The following is a 17678-nucleotide window of genomic DNA, read 5'->3' on the forward strand; positions in this document are numbered from 1 at the left end:
TATTGTGCACAATATACAAATAAACCTGACTAAGTGAGTTCATTTAACAGTGCTTGGAAATAAATTTTTTCCACAACATTTAGCACTGTAATACATTAAAGATCTGCTGTTGCTGACCTTCCAGATCTTTCGGGTGTAATGGTTCTAGTTCTGGTCTGCCTTGACTTTATATGTTAAAATATTGGAGTGACCCAGTATTTCCAAGTACTGGTTCTTCAAGAAAACTTAAATCATGAGCTGTGGATCAGGAGGATGAGTAGTTATGTAGCAATAAGCAGGTTGAGTTCAACTATTGAAGTGTCCTTGGGCAAGAAGCTGAATCTAAAGTTAACTTCTGCTATTGTATGAATATGTGTGGATGGGTGAACATAACCTGTTGTATAAAAGTAATCTGAGTTGCTAGTGTGACTAGAAAATGGTTATACAAGGTCAATCTGTCCACAGTCCTGCCGGTAGTTTCAGCAAGCCAGGTGTACCTTGATTTATCAGAACCACTCATCTGCTGAACAAAATGAAAAGCTGACTTAATTCATTTATCTGAATCAGATGTTTAGTAGAAAGCACACATTTAAAAGTTGCAGAAACCAGAGTGGAAGAAATGCTGAAGAAATCAGTTATTTCCAGCATCTATGGCCTGAAACAATCTAACAAATGGAATATCAATAAAAGCATTTAATTCCAAAAGCAAATTAACCCCATTAAATGTTTCTTTTTAAGGATGTTAAATCTCAAAGTTTTAAATAAGTAAAGAAATCATTACATTTTACTGATCCAAAGATTTCATAAATGTTTTGACAAACAAGACACAACTAGAACTAATTCAGTACTTTATAATCTTGTGAAATTTTGAGTAGAGTGATTTAAGTGCCAACTCTCATCCACTTTCCACACTTTTAGAACAAACGCTTAATGGTCAGATAGACTGGATGGAAAATTAATGATTAACGAGTCAAAGTCAAAGACATTCAGCTCCAACTCCTCGAAGCTATTAATCTAGGTTCCTTCAAGGATTAGAAACAACATTTATCCACCAGGAAGCAAAGAAAAAGAAAACTGAGAGAGAATAAAACTTTTACTTTAACCTGTAAATAAACAAAAATAGTTCATTACATTAAATATGTACAAATATATTAAATATCTGCTGTTGTTGTAGTAACCTTCCAGACCTCTCAGGTTTTCTGGTTCTGTTCTGCTCTGGATCCAGAGCCAGAACCAAAGGAGGAGCTTCCATGCACCACAAATCATAATAAATGGAACATTGAGGAATATGTATGATGTGCATTGATAATGTTTATGATAGTACTCATCGAAATATTATGTTTGATACTAGTTTCTAGAATTGGTGACTGTATGATGTATTTTTGACTTTAATTTTGTGATTTTAGGATGTAAACATGAAAAACCTCATATCCTTCACGGGGCTAACTGTTCAAAGCAGTTGGTGGGCTAACTGCCTTTTTGCTGAACTGTGCTATACAAATAAAATTGATTGATTGATTGAATTATTTTTGTTTAAAATAATATTTATATAAAAATTAAATGTTAGTGATAAGTTTATTTTTTGAGAAATAATTCGAAATAAAGCTTTACTCGATAAATTATTGATTTCTTAAAATGGTTAAAATCCAATTTAAAGAAAACATTCTCAGCACAATCCTTCTGTAGAGTCACTGCTTTTTTAATTACTTCAGAGTCTTTTGCATAATCAGCAACTCATTTGCATTTCCTCACAATTTTCTGTCTCAGTTTTTATTACCTGAAGCCTTTCTTAGCTGTGCCTCATTTATTTTAAACCCCTCAAACAGTATCTTTCTTCTAGCAGCCTTTTTGGATAAAAAACTATTACATTTGTAATTTTGACAAAGTTTTATCCAAAACAGAAGGTGAACAAGAATAAACAACATGTATTTACCTGCACTCCCAGAATTCCAAACACGATGAAAAATGCACAGCAGATGAGAACAATGTTCCCAATCGGTCTAAGAGATGTAATCAGGGTCTCAACAACCAGTTTCAAACCTGGAGCCCGACTTATCACCCTGAAAAAAACACAAAAGCAACACTTGTGTACAGTGCTGTGAAGAAAAATTTGTCCTCCTAAAAATTTATTCTGCTTTTGTTTGTCACTTTAATATGCTAATTCTAATATCAGGCAAAAATAGCATGAGTAAATACAGGAAGCAAATTTCTAAAATGTTTTCATTGACTAAGAGAAGAAAGTTATTTCAACCAAATCATGAGTCATCTGTGATTAAGCCCATGTTTTGGTTTCAATGTCCTTAGCCACATTCAGGCCCGGTTACTGCCTGATTTAAGAAATCACTAACATCAAACCTATCAGACAACATGAAGTAGGATATAAGATCTGAAAAAGGACAGGTCACTCTCTGGACTAAAGAAATTCAAGAACTGTTCAGAAGAAAAGTCAATGACATATCAGTATGGAACAAGTTAAAAAAATATATATCTAAGACTTTGGGACTCCAGCAAGAATAATTACCGAATGATTTAATTAGTCCAAAATGTCCCACCAGTTCCCTCTGTACTGACCTCTTGACTCTGTCAGCATCTCAGGTGTTTGAAAAGGCACCCACCTTCCTGGTTGATAACCAAGAAGGTTATCACCCATGATTTTATAAGGATGTTATAGAATCATCCTTTTTTCATCAAAGATATCTCTCTGTTTCTTAGGTGAGACTGGGAATTAGTAATCTATGTTTATGAACTCCTTGTTGGATTAGTTCAACTCTTTTTTAACAGGAATTAGCCAGGTCACACTGTTACACTAGTCCAAAATGCACCGGCATAATTTTTAACAGGTCCAAAGAAACCAGAGCACATTTCTCCAGCGATAGCATCTCTGGACTGACTGCCTATTTATTTCAGGATCAATTTGAAAGTTATTTGTTTTCAGGTCTCTTAATGGCCTTGCACCAGTATATCTGGCCAGCAGCCTGGTCGTCCCTCAGGTCAGCTGACCAGATGCTGCTGGTGGATCCTAAATCCCAGAGGAAATTAAAAAGTGGCTGAACGTTTTCTGTTGTGGCCCCAAACGAGTTTAGCCTTTAACTGGCAACTAACGGTCAAAAACCATTCAAAACAAAGATGTAGGCACACTCATCTATCTCAAATGCCTTTTGGCACATAGGGACCACTTTTTTCTATTAATACATTAAACAATCATTTGAAAACTTAGTTTTGTATTTACTCACACTATCATGGATGGATGTTTCAATGTGTTTGATGAGCCGAAATATTAAAGTGAGACAAAAAAAAGGCAAGAACAAAAGAAGTCTGCCAAGGTCAAATACTTTGCCACAGGCTTGTAGTAAAATAGAAGAAGTACTTCAGGATGTGAGTGTAGTAGACACACGAGGAACTGTTCCATCGCTCTACCTGAGCGGCCGCAGGGTGCGAAGCAAGCGAAGGACTCGCAGCATGCCCAGGATTCGATTTCCACCTGCTGATGCCATGGAGACCAGAATGTCCACCAGGGACACAAAAACCAGTACGCCATCCAGCACATTCCAGCTGCTCTGCAGGTACACACCTTCTCCAAAGTACAGGCCCATTGCTACAACCTGGTGACATACACAAATCCAACTGAATTACTTAAACAATAATAAAAAAGTATGAGACATAAAAGCTTCTCTGGTCCCCACCCAGGAGGAAAATTGACTTTTTTTATGAGCGAAAAAGTTGTATGAGTGAAATACTTATGCAGTAAAGGGGTTCTGTTATAGTCACCTTGATCATCATCTCGCCCACAAAGATGACGGTAAAGATGTAATTAGACACGCTGAGAAACATTCGCTCCTGTCACAAATACACACACAGGCACATGTATGAGAGCATTCACTGACACAAAGCGTGACGCATTTGACATTTCAAAGGTAATGTGTCAAAGTAGATTTCGCTTTGAGCCTGGACAGAAACAAGATACATAATGAGCTGAAGAAAGGCCAACTTAGAATCCAGAGAAACTCTTTAGTTTATGTAGCGAAACTACTCATTACCTTTGCTCAACATTATCAGAACAAGAATCCAGAGAAACCCCTACCAGTTTATAAATCACAGACTACTTATTCTTAGACATGGGGTTATAGTTTTTTGTTTTATTATTTCTTTGCTCTTCTTTTGGTTTGTTGTTTTGTTGTATTTCTCAGTGTCCCGAGGTGTCTTGTATTTGCGTGTCCCGAGGCCGAAACATCATCAGTGACCCCTCACACCCCCACCATGGACTGTTCTCCCTGCTGCCCTCTGGAAAGAGGTTCCGCAGCATCCGGTGCAGGTCCACCAGGTTCCGAAACAGCTTTTTCCCACTTGCCATCAGACTGCTGAACTCTTAACTGGACTGCACTCATAAACTGGTCTCCACTTTATACCTTGCACATGTACAGAGCTAAATAACTTATATTTTACTGTCAGTCCTGCACTCTATATTTTATATTTAGATTTATATTCATATTTTATACTGTATTTTATTTTATTCTGGAATAACCTCACAACATTGGAAGCTCAAAACACTGTCCTGAGCCGTATGCAACGAAATTTCGTTCTGTATACACCCTGTGCATGCAAAATGACAATAAAGTCAGTCTAAGTCTAAGTCTAAGTCTAATTTCCTTCTAATTCATGTGAAGCACTTTGAATTGCCTTATTGCTGAAAATATGCTATATAAATATAATTACCTTACCTTACTTACCATAGCCGATATAGTGGACACAAAAGCGAACAAACGTGATCGCTGGTCTCAAAATAAGATCATCCGCTACAATCAAGTAATCCCCAGTCTGTGCAGACGGAAACATTTTGTCTTTTTCCCCCCCATTATCTTCAGTATGTGGTAAAACCTTGTGCACTTCAGAAGCACACAAGGCAAAATGAAATTGTTCTCTCCAACAGAGGAAAAATAAATGGAATTCATGAATTCAACTTACTGACTCTTCTTGAGCCTCATACATTAAAATCTAAATGGAGAAAGGATAATCTCCACAACACGCACGCAGACATGCACACAAACACACACACATGCACGCATACGCCCACACAGACCAGTAAAGATCCACAAACACCTTTACAGACCCATATGGTTCTGACCCATATGGGACATGTACAGACCCATACAGACCCGCAAAGACCAATATAGAGCCATACAGACCAATGCAGACCCGTAAATACCCGTGAAAACCATACATATGCATAAAGACTCATACAGAGCTGAACAAGCCCCTAAAGACCTGCAAAGATACTGTATTTTCCGCACTATAAGGCTCACCTAAAATGCTTCAATTTTCCCAAAAGCCGACAGTGCACCTTATAATCCGGTGCGCCTTATATATGGACCAATATTGAGCCACAACAGATCTCGCATCTACGGTAAGCAGCCGCCGACTTCATTTTCCCCCGTAGAAGAAGAAACGCGCAGTGCACGCTAAGATATATGTCTGCGTGAAGCGTGCCGTTTCATTTCCATTTGTGTGTTTGTGTAAAGAGCCAAAATGGCTCCTATTAAGAGACACGCTTACGACGCAGAGTTTAAGCTCAAGGCAATCAGTCACGCAGCAGAACACGGGAATAGAGCAGCAACGAGAGAATTTAACATGAACGAATCAATGGTGCGGAAGTTAAGGAAGCAACCAGATGACCTGCGCCAAGTAAAGAAGACTAAACAGAGTTTCCGAGGGAACAAAGCGAGATGGCTACAGTTGGAGGACAAACTCGAAAAGTGGGTTGTTGAGCAGAGAGCAGCAAGTAGAAGTGTCAGTACAATCACTATTCGAATGAAGGCAACAGCGCTAGCATGCTAACTTAACATCAATGAATTTAGAGGCGGTCCTTCTTGGTGCTTTCGGTTTATGAAAAGGCGTAATCTCTTCATCCGCACACAAACGAATACCACGTCACTTACTTTACCTTGGGGAAAATAATAAAACAGCTGTTTATTCATTTTAGGAATGAACGGAGTTGTCAGAACGCTGGTTTGTAATCTATTAATAAAGTTTGACTGACCTATCTGACTATTTTGTTGACATTCCTTTTAGCACAGTTCCATCTAATGGATGCATAATGTAACCCCAGCCTCTACTGTAGAGTCTATTCTATGCGCCTTATATATGAAAAAAGTTTTAAAATAGGCCATTCATTGAAGGTGCGCCTTATAATGCGGTGCGCCTTATAGTGCGGAAATTTAAAAACCCGGTACTGAACAACTGGGTTGATGGGTTCTATCTTCCTGATTTTAGTGAGAACATCAGCAGCAGCATTCTGGGATCAGCTGCAGCTGGAGGATTCATTTGTTAGGCAGACCTGTGAAGACACTGTTGCAGTAATCAATACAATTATAATTATAGAAATATAAGATTGCTCTCATTACTCATTGTTGGAGCTAGTTATTCTTTATTTCTTTATCCTTTTGAATTTTGTTAGTTTATTCTTAAATTTCTAGTTTTTGTTTTATTTGCAGAGTTCATTTGCAGGTTAATAATTGTTGATTCTATTTATCTTTTGTTTTATTATTTGTTTGTTTTCGAAGACAGGAAGTAAGGTGGGTCATTCCACTTTCTATAAGTGTAGGGGCCTGGTAAAGGACCAGCAGGCATTGGGTTTGGGGCCTATGGTTTTTATTAGAGCGACAGAAGTAGACAGGAGACCAAAGGAAAGTTTGAACGTTGTAAATTTTTGCTGAAAAGAAAAAATAAAAGCAACCAAGATAATCAACAAGTTTGGACATTAAACTTCTTTGGCCTGCGTGAAGAATCTGGACCCCCAGTGCCTTATAGTGGCTGATGGAACTTTTATTGGATGTTTGGTTTGACAAACAATCGCCACTACACTCATCAATGTTTAAACGGAATTTCACCAGACTATTTGAAGTGCCTTCTTGTTCCATATTCATCTTCACATTCATTACGGTCACAGAACAGTAATTTTCTCCACCTTTCACAGACTAAATGAAGGACCATGGGAGATCGGCCATTCTGCGTGGCTGCCTCCGTCTCTGGACCTCTCTCTGACCATAAGAGCTCCACAATCTTTGGCTCACTTTAAAAGAAGCTTAAAGACTTTTCTTTTTAAACATGCCTATTCTATATCTGCATGAGTTTATCATTGGTTTTAACTTTTATCATTTTTTTAAAACATGCTTTGACTGTTATTCTCTGTGATTACACGGATGTAGCACTTTTTTTTGTCAATAAAAAGTGTGCTACAAATTAAATTCATTATTATTATTATTAGTATTATTATAAAACCATTGAGGTTGAGTTCACCCTGCAAAATGAACAACTCAAATGTTGTCATTAAAAACTACAGAACAATGTGGAATTCATCTCAGCTCCTATGACCTGTAGATTACAGCCATTAATGGGAAGTTGAACTTTGAGGTTAATTGTGATGATCCTTTGACATTACTCACATTTAATTGTGCAAATGTGTGTGTCTGTGTGTGTTTTCTACCATGCTCTTAGGATGTATATCAGGCCTCTCTAGCGCTACGGTGATGCAGTTCAGAAAAATGAAAAGCAGGATGATGTGATCAAACATCTTGTGACTTATGACCTTCTGACACCACAGCCTCAGCCTAAAGAGAGACAATCAGAAGAAAAACAACATCAGCTATATCTCCAGGCTTTACACAAAACACAAGGATCAATTCTTTCACAGCACTGTGTCCACACACAGTGTACACTCACACTTTCTTGAATTGAAAATAGTGATAATTGAATTACTAAGAGTTAGCTACAAGATTGATAAGTTCACTGTGAATGTTTATACTTGCTGCAGTTTAACCACTCAGACTACTCAGGAGACTATCGGTGGCATGTTTGTTTTCATGAGTGTGTGCGGTATTTCTTTTCTCTGTTGTTTTTTGTTCATTTACTCATTTTGTGGAGCAAACAGATACAGTGACCACTCTTCATGCTCTCTGCACCACAGAGGTTCATATGGCTCCAGCATCTTCTTCAGCCTCTTACATAAACTCTGCAAAAAGCACACAAATACACACACACACACACACACCATCAGTCACAGAATGGTTGCATGCCTTAATGCACCAATACATGGAATATGTTTTGTTATTTTATAGCACACATTCATTAAATGGTCATTGTCTTGAAAGGTTTTTTGCTGCAAATAAATGTTAATATTCAAGTTGCTAAAAATCCCAACTCACCTCAGGATGCAACTTTTAATCAATATTTCTGCTTAAACGTGGTTTAACATGTTCTGATTTGGTGTAAGGAATTGCTTATTTTTCTTTCACCTCTTCAGTGTCTTCCTCATCAAGATCACTGTGGAAATATGATGTGGCCTTGTCATAGCCCAGCTCTGGAAGGTGAAAGGTGGTGCCATTGCAGTCTGGTGAGAGCAGCATGGGAACCTGCAGGTGGTCCGACTGGTCCAGAGATTGCTCCCTGCTGCTGGGGCTGGAGCATGACAGGAGGGACTCCATCTCCCCCGACTGGCTCCTCCGGTGCAGGCTGGGAGCTCTGCCACTGCTCGTCCAACTGGAGCGCCGGCTCTCCGCACTGCCGTCCCACAGAGTCTCCAGGGACAGAAAAATAACTTGGAAGATATCTCCCTCAGCATTTTCATTTTACCCTAGATAGATTCCTGGATATAGTGTTCTAAGGCTATACAGATAAAAATTCAAATTATCCAGAAACATTTCAGACCATCACTAGTTTTTTTTTGTAATTTGATACCAAAGAGCCAACCCTGCTGAAATATTTGAAATGACCTTTATCTATTGATCAGGTAAAAAATATATACACTGCCTGGCCAAAAAAAAGTCGCCACCTGGATTTAAATAAGCAAATAGGTACAAGACTCCTATTGGATAAGTACTGCATAGGCGATTATCTTTCAGCTGGCAACAAGTTATTTAACCCCAGCTGATGCAATGAGTAACTCCTCATTTCTTAAACAACCATGGCAAAAGACACATCCTGTGGTCGTAGAAAAGACATTAGTCTGTTTAAGAAGGGTCAAATCATTGGCATGCATCAAGCAGAGAAAACATCTAAGGAGATTGCAGAAACTACTAGAATTGGGTTAAGAACTGTCCAACGCATCATTAAAAACTGGAAGGATGGTGGGGAACCATCGTCTTCCAGGAAGAAATGTGGTCGGAGAAAAATCTTGAATGATCGGCGATTACTTAAACATTTGGTCAAATCAGATCAAAGAAAAACAACAGCAGAACTCAGGAGTATGTTTAATTGTGAACGCAAAAGCATTTCCACACGCACAATGCGAAGGGAACTCAAGGGGTTGGGATTGAACAGCTGTGTAGCCATAAGAAAACCTCTAATCAGTAAGGCTAACCAGAAAAAAAGGCTTCAGTTTGCTAAGGAGCATAAAGATTGGACTCTGGAGGAATGGAAGAGGGTCATGTGGTCTGATGAGTCCAGATTTACCCTGTTCTAGAGTGATGGGCGTATCAGGGTAAGAAGAGAGGCAGGTGAATAGAAGAACTTTATTCATCCCAGCAGGGAAATTACTTCGCAGTTACAGCATAGAGACAAGACACAATAACAACTACCACTGAGTAGTAGTTGTAGATAAAATAAAATATAAAATGCTATAAATTGTAAAAATATGAAATGCTGTTAATATAAAAGCAACTTAAGAGCAGTCCTTGCAAAGATAAAAAAAAATGCAGATATGTATATGTAAATATATGTACAGCAAGTGTGCCATAGTGCAGTTGTGCAAAATCGGACTGATTAGTGCAGAACAATGATTTAGCTTTTATTGTACAGTGAGATGGCATGTGGCAGGAAGGATTTCCTGTATCTGTCCCTACGACAGCGGAGCTGGAGCAGCCTATGTGAGAAGGTGCTCCGCTGTCTGTCCACTATGTGGTGGAGAGGGTGCTGTTTATTGTCCATCATAGACAGAACCTTCTTCAGTGTCCTCCTCTCCACCACAGTTTCCAGGGAACTCCAGCCTTAGTCCCAGTACAGAGCCAGCTTTCCTGATGATTTTGTCCAGTCTATTAGCGTATTAGCGTGTATATATACATACACTCCCTGGCCAAAAAAAAAGTCGCCACCAAAAAATGGTCACACTCTCTAATATTTTGTTGGACCGCCTTTAGCTTTGATTACAGCCCGCATTCGCTGTGGCATTGTTTCAATAAGCTTCTGCAGTGTCACAAGATTTATTTCCATCCAGTGTTGCATTAATCTTTCACCAAGATCTTGTATTGATGATGGGAGAGTCTGACCACTGCGCAAAGCCTTCTCCAGCACATCCCAAAGATTCTCAATGGGGTTAAGGTCTGGACTCTGTGGTGGCCAATCCATGTATGAAAAAGATGTCTCATGCTCCCTGAACCACTCTTTCCCAATGTGAGCCCGATGAATCCTGGCATTGTCATCTTGGAATATGCCCGTTCCATTTGGGAAGACAAAATCCATTGATGGAATAACCTGGTCATTCAGTATATTCAGGTAGTCAGCTGACCTCATTCTTTGGGCACACAATGTTGCTGAACCTAGACCTGACCAACTGCAGCAACCCCAGATCATAGCACTGCCCCCACAGGCTTGTACAGTAGGCACTAGGCATGGTGGGTGCATCACTTCACCTGCCTCTCTTCTTACCCTGATACGCCCATCACTCTGGAACAGGGAAAATCTGGACTCATCAGACCACATGACCCTCTTCCATTCCTCCAGAGTCCAATCTTTATGCTCCTTAGCAAACTGAAGCCTTTTTTTCTGGTTAGCCTTACTGATTAGAGGTTTTCTTATGGCTACACAGCTGTTCAATCCCAACCCCTTGAGTTCCCTTCGCATTGTGCGTGTGGAAATGCTTTTGCGTTCATAATTAAACATACTCCTGAGTTCTGCTGTTGTTTTTCTTCGATTTGATTTGACCAAACGTTTAAGTAATCGCCGATCATGATCATTCAGGATTTTTTTCCGACCACATTTCTTCCTGGAAGACGATGCTTCCCCAACATCCTTCCAGTTTTTAATGATGCATTGGCCAGTTCTTAACCCAATTCTACTAGTTTCTGCAATCTCCTTAGATGTTTTCTCTGCTTGATGCATGCCAATGATTTGACCCTTCTTAAACAGACTAACGTCTTTTCCACGACCACAGGATGTGTCTTTTGCCATGGTTGTTTAAGAAATGAGGAGTTACTCCTTGCATCAGCTGGGGTTAAATAACTTGTTGCCAGCTGAAAGATAATCGCCTATGCAGTACTTATCCAATAGGAGTCTTGTACCTATTTGCTTAGTTAAATCCAGGTGGCGACTTTGTTTTTGGCCAGGCAGTGTATCAACTAGTTTTTACCTGGTGAGGAAACATTTGGTTTTTATCACCTTTTGTCTTCATCACGGTTTCCTGGATGGAATGAATTGATTTGAATTGATTTCTTATTTGAATGGGACAATGCATATTATTGAAAATATAATATTGCCATAAATACACCTGACATAAAAAATAATAATTCAATAAAGAGGTTTGTTTTTATGTTTTTTAGTTTCAAGATCAAATCAAATATTTCAAAATTGAAATAAACAACAGGACAGAATTAGATTTTTTTTTTTTCATTTTTCAGGTTTATGTTACATTTTTGGGTAATGTAATTATTCAACACATCCACTAAGCAACAACTGTATTTCATCTTGGTTTAGACCAGTATTTCTCAATTCCGGTCCTCAGGCCTCCCTGCCCTGCATGTTTTAGATGTTTCCCTTCTGCTACACACCTGGATTGAATCTATGGGTGATCAACAGGTTTCTGCAGCACTTGATGGTCATGCAATCATTTGAATCAGCTGTTCTGGAATAGAGGCACATCTAAAACATGCAGAGCAGGACTGAGGACTAGAATTGAGAAGCACTGGTTTAGACCAAGCAAACTGCCTAGTTTGACAGTGGTCAGGTTCATAATCAGATGTAAAATATCTGTCAGAAAGCATCAGCAGAAACTCTACAGATTCACTCAACTCAGCAGTAATAAACTCATTTAATCCTTCTTCTAGTTGTGACATTGATGTAATAATATCAATACATGGAAAAAGACTGTATTTTCTCATTTCTCATTTATTCCTTCATGTGAAGGTGCATGATTATGTCACTCAGATATGAGCCGAGCTACATACAGCTGCTTCTGCTGTTTTTGTTTGTCAATATTGGTTAAAACAAGTGTACTTCTTCTAAACTAAATTTAATAAATCACATTTAGACCAAATTAACACTAAAATTAGCCTTCATGTCTTTGGATCATTTAAACATTGCTTAGGCAAATTTTTAACAACAAAAAAAGCCCTTTGGTGACATGACACAGATAGGGTATTTGTTGTGCTTAGGGTTAGGGCAGGGGTGTCAAACTCGAGTCCTCAAGGGCCGCTGTCCTCCAACTTTTAGATGTGCCTCTGCTGCACCACACCTGAATAGAATAATTAGGTCATTAGCAAGGCTGGGAGAACTGATCTACACAAGGAGGAGGTAATTAAGCCATTTCATTCCAGTGTTTTGTACCTGTGGCACATCTAAAAGCTGTAGGACAGCGGCCCTCGAGGACTGGAGTTTGACACCTGTGGGTTAGGGTATCTGCAGGCTATCTGCAGTGTAATGCAGTGGTTCCTAAAGTGTGGGGAGTGCCCCCTAGGGTGGGGCGCAGTGCCATTGCAGAGGGAGCGCGGAAAGCGGTATGGATGAAAAAAACCCCAAAAACAGTTACACAAAAGTGTTTCACTGTAAAGATGTTTTGTAGTTTGTTTTGTTGCAACTTGAAGTGTGAAATAAACTTCAGTGGAGTTTGAAGACAAAATATGTGTATAGGTTTATGTCTGGTTGAACGATGTGTGTGCCCGGTTGATTTTATTGTCCCCATAGGGGGACAATAAACCCCCCCCCCCTATGGATTTTATTGTAATCCATAGGGGGGCCCAGAAAATCGTTGGGAACCACTGGTGTAATGGTACGTAAACATGTGTCAGAAGTTTACTTAAGCAGACAAAGTAGATAAAAATCCATGTTAAAGTCATTTCTTGTATTTGAGTGATTAACAGCCAGACCCTAGAAGGGCAGAAAACACAAAGTTGTAAAGAGACTGAACTCTATGCAGTTTACTGTGACTCAGGATGGGTTCAGCCTTTATATTTGCTAATCTTTCTGTGACCAGAAGAGCAAGAATCTGCAGCAAGAATTTCAGCTTTACTGGAAATTATGGTTTGAATTTAGAAAAAGGCATGTGCATGAACTCACCTGAGACACAAACCATTAAAAGCGGTATTTAACTAAGGAGAACATTGTGTCCGTTCTTTCTCGAGGGTTTCGTGGTTCACTAAATCAATATTTGATGGTAGTAAAAAACCAGCAAAAAGACTTTGACTGGTTTCAAAATATTTACATTGGCAAATGTTTCAAATGTCCCCAGACTTACAAAAATAACAGTTTTAGGGGAATAAAAGAAATTAGTTTTTTCTAAAAACTCATTGCAGAATTTAGAAATGTATGTTAACATTAACAGAACTTTATTTGTTTTTTTAAAAATGGATTATCTCTTGTACAGTTTTAATAAACCTGAACTGCTGTGTAGAAATATTAAATATGATCTTGTCCAACCTTACCAGCGACCTTTGCTCCGAACTGTTGACCTCCATGGAAACTCCACTTGGCCTGCGAGACTGATTGGAGTTTATGATGGGCGTGGCTGTAGTGTGTGTGATGATGGGCAGCGGAGGAGGAGTGGGGTGAGGCATGGAGGCTTTGGGGTTCAGGAGACCATTGGGGCTCAGCATCATAGCCTGGATCTTTAGTTCTGCATTCACAAAGGAAAAGAAACAGGGAAAATTATCATGAAAACATCCAAAAACTAGATCACAGAAAGATTAATTGTCCACATACATAAATCCACAAACAACACGGGTCACATTTCATGGATTGAATTTTATAAAATCAAGCTGGTATTCAGGTTGTTTATTCTAATTCTGTAGTTTTAAGGCTTTTGAAGTTTCCATTTCTTAATTGTCACACAATTAAGAAATTTACAGATAGATAGATAGATAGATAGATAGATATAGTTATTATATATATATATATATACAGTACAGACCAAAAGTTTGGACACACCTTTTAATTCAATGACTTTCCTTTATTTTTATGACTATTGACATTGTAGATTCACACTGAAGGCATCAAAACTATGAATAACACATGTGGAAATATGCACTAAACAAAAAAGTGTAAAACAACTGAAAATAGCCCTTATATTCTAGTTTCTTCAAAGTAGCAACCTTTTGCTGTGATTACTGCTTTGCACACACTCTGCATTTTCTTGATGAGCTTCAAGAAGTCGTCACCTGAAATGGTTTTCACTTCATAGGTGTGCCCTGTCAGGTTAATAAGTGGGATTTCTTGCCTTATAAATAGTCATGAAAATAAAGAAAACCCATTGAATTAGAAGGTGTGTCCAAATTTTTGGTCTGTACTGTACACACACAGTTGGAGGCTATTTTTGGAGAGTCTAAAGGAGATTTGCAGAGAAATGTAAATGAACATCAAACATCCAACCAGAGCATCATTGGAATGATATTGATCAAAACATGTCAGAAGGGCCCAGTTAAAGTCACAACTTAAGTACAATTAAGTTGTTGTTCTTGTTCCCATAACTTGAGAAGGGTAAACTACACAATTACAGAGGAGATGTGCCAGTATTTGGAAGTTTTTTGCAAACTGGTAGTTTTCACACCATAAAAAACATACAAGTTCAAACTGTTTCAAAATTCTATGGTTCTTTCCACTCTTATCTGTGATCAAGTTCTGGAACTGGTCAGTTTTCTGCATCTGCCCAGTTCTGATTTTGACCCCATTTTGGCCGTTTACAGCCTTCGCATATAATCGAACTCCTCCTAGGGATTTCAATCGATTGGCTTCAAACTCGGTCAGATTGTTCATAAGGCATGGCCGATTAAAAGTTTTCAAAGTGTTGCATTTTTGTACATGCTGAAGGGGGGTTGCCTGGGGTCAAAGTTTGCCTACTCAGCATCAAAAAATTAACTATTGTATCTCCTACACAAAAATTCACAGAGGCACCAAACTTTCAGCGATTGATCATCATCGGGTGCCCTACAATACGCAATGGTCAAAAGATTATATCACTTAAGCCACGCCCACTGAGAACATGAAGTGTCATGTCTTACTCTGAACGGTGTAACGCTTCAGCTGTGTTTAAGGGAGGAGAGGAGGCAGCAGACTTGTCAGGACGGTCAAAAACTCACACCCACATTGGTACTGGGAATTCCACAGTGTTGTCCTTTAATAAACACTCTCTTCACCAACCTTACAAAGCCCAGTTGTAAGGTTGGAATGAATTTTAGATCTTTGAGTCCATCTCATGAAAAATGGGAGCAAAAACAAAAGTGTTGCGTTTATATTTTTGTTGAGTGTAGTAACGTTACGGGTTGTTTGGACTCTGCTCATTTTCATGTTTGATAATACAGCAGCCGCAAGTATAAGGTACACCTGTGCACTAATCATGATGTCAGATCAGCATCTTGATGTGGCACACCTGTGAGGTGGGATGGATTATCTCAGCAAAGCAGAAGTGCTCATTATCAAACATTTAGACAGATTTGTGGACAACATTTGAAAGAAATTGTAATATTGTTTATCTGGAATGAATTTTAGATCTTTGAGTCCATCTCATGAAAAATGGGAGCAAAAACAAAAGTGTTGCGTTTATATTTTTGTTGAGTGTAATTTGTTTGTTATTGACTTTTGCTTAATTAAGTTTCTTATATACATTGTAAATGGTATTTTACAATTTCTTTTGTCCCCCATAATTGATGAAGATATATAGATATTATTTATAATGTATTAAGGTCTTGTTTGTCATTTAAATAGCTCTATATCATGAAGAAAATTAAGAATTTTATTTAGTAGAGAATTTATTTTTTACGGTTCCAGTAATGCCAAAAATGAATAATAAATAATAAAGTCTTTCTTCTATTCTGATTTAGTGATGTAATTATATTAGTTGTTTTACCACCCCCATGCCACTACAGGCAGTATCAGGCCCGAAAAGATGCGACTAAGGAGCAGGTTTAGAAGTACACAGAAAGCTACAGAATTTGTTAAAAAGAGAGCTGCGCTGAAGTAAATAAAAGAGAGAAGTTCAAATACATGCTGAGAGTGGCATTCCTTCCTAATGATGAAGATATATCACAGATTTATGTCGGTGGTGTTAATTCATAACAAGGATCTGGTTGGCTTCCTCTGTGTTATGGACAGGACAGTGGAGCTAGCTAACTGTGTTCACTTGGCTGCATGCCGGAATCTAGCTTTAGCTAGGTAGGGTGTTTGTGTTTGGTGTTGAGCTACATCACTGTAGCAGCGCCAGGTTGCACCAGCTGGCTAGCTAGCTAGTGTGTTTTCTTTGTGTTACAGGCTGTTACTGTCATGATTTGCGGTCCTTGGTGAGGAAGATGCAGTGGACCCAGGTTTGTAGAATGAAAGAATGATTTTAATGATAAACACGAGGGAGAACAGAAAATCCAAAATCCAGGCAGCAAAGGGTGAGCAAAGGCTAGGGGCTCAATATCTGGTTACTACTGTTGATGACAATAACATGACAGAACAGACAAGGACCCGATAAGGAAACAAGAGACACAGGTGGATTTAAATACACAGAAGGTAATCAGGGGAATGAGACACAGCTGGAATCAATCAAGGGTAGACGGGACAACACAGAAACTCAACAGAACACAGAAACTGAACACACAGGAATAAAACAAATCCTCAGTTACAGGTTGAACAAAACTGGAGCAACAGGATTAAAAAGTGCTATTTTATAAATAATTTGTGTATTTTTCTCATATTTCTTTAATTTGGGTAAAAATATCTAAACAAAAAGCTGTAATAATATAAACAAAAATATTTATATTAGTAGAAGTAACTTGATGTACTGGCTATTTTTATTTGCTTTATATTCAGTGAAAAATTAACATTGGTCAGTGGGAACATGCTCATTTGGCTGCCCTCTATGCTTCAACAACCCATAAAAATGTTCAAAATACATAGTACATTTTTTTTTGTTGTTGTTTGCGATGTGTGAGCTCCTGTTTCGTTTTTGCCTTGCCGGGGTCTGCTCGGACCCCGAGTCAGCATCAACTGTATCGCTTCAGACTCACACACTAGGGCTAAGTATGCTGTAGCCATGCCGAGTAGAGTTTTATAAATCAGGCTCATCAAGTGATTGTTTCTCCCAAGGGCATAGGTTTGGTCTAAGTTTTGGTGGGACCTTACAACTTACTGACCAACCAACCCCTCCCCGCCCCCCCGCACCGACCATTTTTGACCAGTGGGGGGGGCACCACATTGGCTTAATAACCCCCTGAAGCTCCAGCCACCTCTCCATCGTTCTGCTCTGCCCCTTGCTCTGCTGTCTGAGCATCCTATGTGAAAAAATATTACATAATTAACAGACCTATTCTACCTCACATTCAGTGCTGACCTTACTGAACACCGGACTTACAACAAATGCGTTGCGTGATAGATATCTAACTTATGGGTCCCCTCACTGTACTTACAGCCGAGGTAGCAAAATAACTTCTAATGTCTGTTGTCCTTTTCTTTTTTGGTGGCGACATGGTCTCGGAGACTCATAATAAATGTCAAACTCAGAAGGAGACGCGTTCACTTTCAGC

At 38.9% G+C, this 17678-nt stretch overlaps 1 protein-coding gene across 2 annotated transcripts in view; it reads right to left on the reverse strand.

The window, feature by feature from the left end:
* Positions 1-17678, reverse strand: part of LOC102224032 (voltage-dependent T-type calcium channel subunit alpha-1H-like) — a 187920-nt gene that overhangs the window by 44157 nt on the left and 126085 nt on the right. For both annotated transcript variants that reach the window (XM_023333476.1, XM_023333475.1), the window contains exons 16-22: positions 13602-13792; positions 8268-8549; positions 7884-7984; positions 7460-7583; positions 3748-3816; positions 3397-3581; positions 1913-2039 (exon numbers count right to left, since the gene is read on the reverse strand). In XM_023333476.1, the coding sequence (XP_023189244.1) occupies positions 1913-2039; positions 3397-3581; positions 3748-3816; positions 7460-7583; positions 7884-7984; positions 8268-8549; positions 13602-13792 (1079 nt within the window). The remainder of the gene's footprint in view (positions 1-1912; positions 2040-3396; positions 3582-3747; positions 3817-7459; positions 7584-7883; positions 7985-8267; positions 8550-13601; positions 13793-17678) is intronic.

Source organism: Xiphophorus maculatus, chromosome 5, assembly GCF_002775205.1.
Source record: "Xiphophorus maculatus strain JP 163 A chromosome 5, X_maculatus-5.0-male, whole genome shotgun sequence".
In the NCBI taxonomy this organism is placed as follows: Eukaryota; Metazoa; Chordata; class Actinopteri; order Cyprinodontiformes; family Poeciliidae; genus Xiphophorus; species Xiphophorus maculatus.